Source organism: Nothobranchius furzeri, chromosome 14 (genome assembly GCF_043380555.1).
Source record: "Nothobranchius furzeri strain GRZ-AD chromosome 14, NfurGRZ-RIMD1, whole genome shotgun sequence".
In the NCBI taxonomy this organism is placed as follows: domain Eukaryota; kingdom Metazoa; phylum Chordata; class Actinopteri; order Cyprinodontiformes; family Nothobranchiidae; genus Nothobranchius; species Nothobranchius furzeri.
In genome coordinates, this window is record NC_091754.1 from 47,772,186 (window position 1) to 47,778,185 (window position 6,000).

General features: G+C 46.5%; 1 protein-coding gene across 1 annotated transcript in view; it reads left to right on the forward strand.

The window, feature by feature from the left end:
* LOC107380901 (voltage-gated delayed rectifier potassium channel KCNH8) overlaps positions 1–5,003 on the forward strand; it is a 43,923-nt gene extending 38,920 nt beyond the window's left edge. Inside the window, exons 12-15 of the mRNA XM_015952291.3 lie at positions 882–1,156; positions 4,059–4,168; positions 4,239–4,291; positions 4,390–5,003. Of these exons, the coding sequence (XP_015807777.2) occupies positions 882–1,156; positions 4,059–4,168; positions 4,239–4,291; positions 4,390–4,932 (981 nt within the window). The 3' untranslated portion in view covers positions 4,933–5,003. The remainder of the gene's footprint in view (positions 1–881; positions 1,157–4,058; positions 4,169–4,238; positions 4,292–4,389) is intronic.
* The last annotated feature ends 997 nt before the right edge of the window (positions 5,004–6,000 follow it).

Sequence of the window (6,000 nt, forward strand, 5' to 3'; positions counted from 1 at the left end):
AAGAGCCAACACCTCCTTTCTTGACACTCAGCTTTAAGGGTTTGGATTGAGGGGTTAAACCAACAAATAGTTCCCGAGTGCTGCAGTTCACTAGCCTAGTGAACTAGACCAAATTCTTGCTTTGCAAAGTTTTGTCTAGGAACGCTCCACTGGAACCTCTGCAGCCCCTAACAGGATTCTGGCTGGCCAATCACAGCTCTCTAGAGGGGTTTCAAACACATAAAGAGCTGTGATTGGTCCATAATGGTGGGCCAATTATAGTGCTCTATCTGCTTAGTGAGCAAATCACAGAGCTTTATCCGCTTTGTGGACCAATCAGGGCACTCTATATGCCTGGTGGGTGGGATGATGCAACAGAGTGAAACAAGATGGCGACAGCTCATTTGAAACGGCTTTTACATCAATTTTGGACTATTAGAACTTGGGCTTCATTAGAATCAGGAGCAGATAGATGTATTTAAGTGCTTTTTAAAGAAAAAATTATGTGTTTTCTCCTTCTTCAACTGTGGACCGCCTCATTTACCGATGGCTGTTGCGGTGAGTATGTCACAAACATTGTCCAGTGGAATGCGGAGATCATTTGAAAGACAACAGTAGAACCCGCCCCACAACCGAGAGCCGTCAATGGAGCGTTGCCAGACTAAATAATACATTCATTTAGTCTGGCTTGCCAGGCTAGCAGTTCACCGCTCCCCACGGCGACACGTCACATCCTTCACCAGTGTGTTGATGACTAATGGGAATTTAACTTTTCTAGAGGCTCTGCTGGAATGTCGTCACCTGCAGAAGGAGCCTTACTGTAAACCATAGCCCTGAATGTTCTCTTTAGAGTTTAAACAGAATCACTGAACGAGTCTTTTGTTCTGATTTTCTTCGTTCAGGCAAACTGCGAGAGCAATGGCGGCATCATGAAGAAGCTTCCATCCATTAGAGAAGATGAAGAGGGTTCGGGCTCTGAGGGTGAACGCTCCCCTCTACCCAAGATGTCTTCCCTGGGCAGATTAGGGCGAGGCCTGCGCTCCCCGCTCCGCTCCCCTCTGAGATCACCGCTACTCCCGCCAAGACCCTTCAGACCGGTGAGCGACCAGAGCCGCCCCTCCAGCCTGCAGATTCCTGTGGTGAGCTTCAGCTGCCTGCAGACGGACCTCAGCCCTCGGTAAGGCAACCTGGAAGGATTTACTCACGCTACTGGAAGATCTACTACTATTTAATGTACTAAATATTTCTATAGTTTTTAAGTTGTTTACGAATCCTACGAGATAATAATGAAGTGGTGTTTAGTGTGGAGGTTACAATGCCTGCATTAGATAGATAACCCTTTGACCAACTTCAGTTTAAAGAAATGAGGTTTGAGATCGACATGCTAACGACTAGTTCAAATAGTGCTAAAAGTTGATTATATAAAAAAATAACAAAGCCTCTTATCTAAAAACAATTATTGTTGTTTTTATCTTAAAATCTTAAATCATCACTCTCTGGTCACAGTTATTTGAAAATAACTTGTTATCCCAGAGCTACTGCTAAAGCTAACTGTAGCTAATGCTTGCTCAAGCTACTGCTAACACAAACAGCTGCTCTTGCTAGCCCAAGCTACAGCTAATGCTAGTTCCAGCCACAGCTAACGTTAGCCTGAGCAACTGCTCTTGCTATTCCAAACTGCTGCTAATGCTGGCTTAAGCCACTGCTAACGCTAGTCTGAGCTAATGCTAATGTGCTTGTTGGAAGAGAAGAAAACAGCAAAGATGAGCGTCAGAGCAAACTTTTATTTTGTAACCAGGATGTAGTCGGAATATCCAGACTTTGCCAGACAGATCCATAGTCTGCCTATTGAGTTTTCCAGATACGGTACATGGTTGTACACGGACTTTCTAGCTTAAGGTAGTAATAGAGCCTTCGGGGTAAAGTGACCAATCGGCATGCGGCTCCTTTAATATTTAAATCCCGGCTGAGTGGGTGGAGAAAAACAGTCGTTATGAGGCTGTTTGGTCATTTATCAGCTCTCCACGGTGATTTTGAGTTCCAACAAAGTAAAATTAGCCATAAAGAGGCTCAAAGACAGCGACCCACTGGGCTCAGAATTTCGACGCTTTTATGGGTTTCCAAAATGTCTCAAAGCTTCTCTGCACCGGAAACAGGAAAAAAAAAGTACTAGTGTGTAAGTCTGACCCTAACCCTATCAGTTCAGGTTCTCATCTATGTGACCCAAATGTATAAGATATACATTTGGTGTATTTACTACTTTATGCTTGACTACAGATTAAAATAAAAAGGACCACTTGAATAAAGGTAAGCGTACGGACAGGAGAGCTGTGCATGCAGGTGAGGGCAGCTGACCTCCGACCTGTTGACGGATGGAGGCCCTCTCTGTGTAACGATGCTTTCTGGTGCAGGTGCAGAAGGACTCTGACATGTTTGTGAACTTTGCTCCTTGAAAAACTCACCAGACCAGAAGAAAAGAGGCACAATGATTCAGGTCTGTGAGGAGCTCCGATAAAAGACGACAAACACTCTGAGATCTTTATGGTCGGTGTTCAAATGCTCTCATGTGTTTCATCTCAAAAAACACAATTTACCAGTCACTTTGTCCCAGAATTCCTTCAGCACATGTATGCTTCCCACGGGAGGAATCCCAATTCGTGTGTTCCCGGTGCTCGGCACGAGGGTGAATCTAGATTAGCGTCTAATGGATCGTTGGAAATGATTTGCTGGTGATATTAGGCTTGATTAGCTCTCTAATGAGAAACTCTTATCGTTTTCTCTGATTGCTTTTCTTACTGTGGCTCACTCTGACAGGAAGGTGTTCCCTTATTGCTGCTCTGCTGATGGATTTTAGGGTTTATTATTATAGGATGCTGTATAGATACACTGTAAAAACTAAATTCATTCAGCACACAGAGCTAAACCAGCTTCCTTTCCTCTAACTCTGATGATTATTGCTTAAAGAAGAGAGAATTTGAATGAAAAAGTATATTTTAAAGACCAAGTTCACTAACACACCAACACTGGTCTCTATTGCAAATGAATGACTTGTGAGTGGATCTCTGTGGGACCAAAGCTCAGGTGCTCCTGTTTCAGGAAATATTTCCTGAAATGTGTACATCTCTCTTCTGATTGGCTAACAGGAACACGACTCTACCACTGACTCTGTTTGATTTGTGACGTTGATGTTTTATCTCCACAAATACCATAAGCCTGGAGGAGTGCTGCTATGTGGTGGAGTTGCTAATGCAAACGGTTAGCTTCTACTAACCGAGACGTTCTTTGCTGTTCAGAAGAGTCTGATGTTTCAGTCATGTTGGGAGGAAGGTTCTACTGAAACATGTTTCTTATCCAGCTGGCTGCTGGGTTCTCAGTTTTTCTCCTTTCGAGACCAAAAGAAGGAGGGACGAAACAACTGTTTACCATCGGTGAGTGGGGGGGTGCTGTGTGCCCTGAGAGCTAATGCTGCAGCACCCACAAGTGGAATTTGACGACGTCAGCTTAAAGTGGTTGCAGGAACCACATTTTACCACAGGATGCCATTTCTACATAATGCACCTTTAAGTGACGAAGATCTGTCAGGATTTTCTAACCGTAGACCCTAGAGTCTATTTTCTATCAGGAGCTAATGCAGGAGGTTGGTGTAGGAGACACTCACTGGAGACATTTAACAGTAAACAGCTGTGTCACATTAAAGGTTCCTTTATAAGCTCCATCCTAACAAACATGAACGTTTGGGTCCTCACGCAGTGGATCCTTTAGTGGTTTCTCAGCTTCACCAAACCTGATTTAATCAGTAGGTGATTACCAAGCCTGGTGAGCTGCTGAACAGGTGATGTAACCATTGAATCAGGTGTGCTGGAGCAGAGTAACAACTAAAACGTGCTGAATAGCGGCCCTCCAGGACCAGGGTTGGAGTCTCCTCATTTAGGGGTTCAGGAACCCTTTGCAGATGCTTGGAGTCGATTGGCTGACCCACTTCATACCTGTTTGTTGTCTCTGCTGCCACCATGTGGACACTCACAGTACGCACCAGGTCCAGAGATGTTCCTCATGAGAGCTCCTCTGGTCTGCTGCAGGTTTGTGGACGGGATCGAGACGGAGAACCCCGGCACTTCCACTCACAAGTTTGACTTTTCGCCGAGTGTGACTCGGAGTTTCCTACCCAGCCCTGCGTCGGCTGCTGCAGGTGAGCTCAGGGATGATGCTGTTGCAGCAGATGAAGCAATGAGCTTTAATATGAGCGTGTGTTTACTCAGGAGCCCAGGATGGAGGCGACACCATGCAGACTATTGCAAAGCTAAAACACGAGGTAATCACGTTGGGATTAAGTGAATGAGTGAATAAAAAAAATTAACTTTATCATTAAACTGAACTTATCGTTAATTAAAGCTGCCTTTCTTCCTCCAGATGTGCGTCCTTTCCCGTCAAGTCTCCTCTGTGAGTCAGGAGCTGCAGGAGATGACGCGCCTCCTCAGACCTCTTTTCCACAACTCTTCCTCGCTGCTGATACCCTGCACCATGACTCCGCCCCCCAGCGTCTCCTCTCAGAGCTGCTCGCCAGCCCCACCCCTGCTGACCCGACACACGCCCGTGGATTGTCCAGATGTTACACCTGTTCCCGTCCAGGTCCCAGAGCTCGGCCCTCAGCTGAGCTCACGTGAGACGCTTCAGGAAGACTTTGATCCACTTTGGGGTCCCAGAACCGCCTCCCATCACATGACTCCGCCCCTTTCTCACTGCTCAGCTCCTCCTTCGCTTAATGGCTCTCCTCACATCCACTCGCATCCCTGCCCCATCCCTCCTCCGTCTTCATCCAGCCACCCATCATTCACCTCTCCCCTCCTGGTGGACTTATCAGAACCTCTACCCGACTCCCAGAGACCCCCGCTGGGCCTGCGGGAGCACGGCACCCAGCTCAGCTTCGTGGACGAAGGCCAGCCTTCAGAGTGATCATACACAACCAGGAAGTGGACAGACAACGGACCAGCATGCACCACGACCAACTGCATGATGAACATTTGCCCAGTTGGTTTTGGGAGTTACGATGTAAATATGTTGTCTTTAAACAGTTTCCTGTTTAAAAAGATCTAATAATAAAGTTATTTAAAGGTGCGTCTGTTTGTAGAGGACTGAGCTGAGTAGAGGACTCATATTTGACTTTAGTCTGTTTTTATTTAAGGTTTTAGAGATTTAACTAGCTTGTATAGCGCCTGTCAGAGTCTCTAAAGCGCTTTACACTACAGTACATCATTCATCCAATGATGGTGATGAGCTACCATGTAGCCACAGCTGCCCTGGGGCGCGCTGACAGCGGCACCACCCGTCCCTCCGACCACCACCAGCAGGCAAGTTGAGTTAAGTGTCTTGCCCAAGGACACAACAGCAGAACTCTCTGTCCGAAGCCGGGATCGAACCTGCAACCTTCCGATTACTGGACAACCCTCCTCAACCAGGTGAGCTCCTGCTGCCCCCACGTTTCGAGTCTATTTTTGATGTGCTATGCCTCTGAAGGCCGTGTTAGAAACCTGCAGCTCAGGAGCTCAGGATAGGCCCGACCACTCACTGGCTTATTCCAGTTTCTCACCAGAAAATGTCTAAAATGACCTTCCAGAGGTCTCCGCCCCATCGGGGTTTGCTGCCACACACTAGAGATGCTTAGTTACTCATCAACAAAAAGGTTTATTACTGAGGCCACCCTTAAGGTGGAACCTTTAGTATAAATAAAGAATACCCAGATGAGTCCCCAGGCGATCACCCCTGGTCACCCCTGACCCCACCGCCTCATCTGGGACCCTCGGCTGAACTTCTCTGCAAGATTAAAAGAACTGAGCCGCATTCGGGCCAGAACATCTCAAGCGTGATTTTCTCATTTCCTCTTCCACCTGTGACAGAAAACCTGTCTCGATCCATCAGTTACAGACAGGGTATGGATTAAAGGGATATAGTGTATTACTGCTGTTAGGGATTAAAAAAACTCATTAAGATTTAAAATACAGGACTGCGACTAAGTCCAGTAAC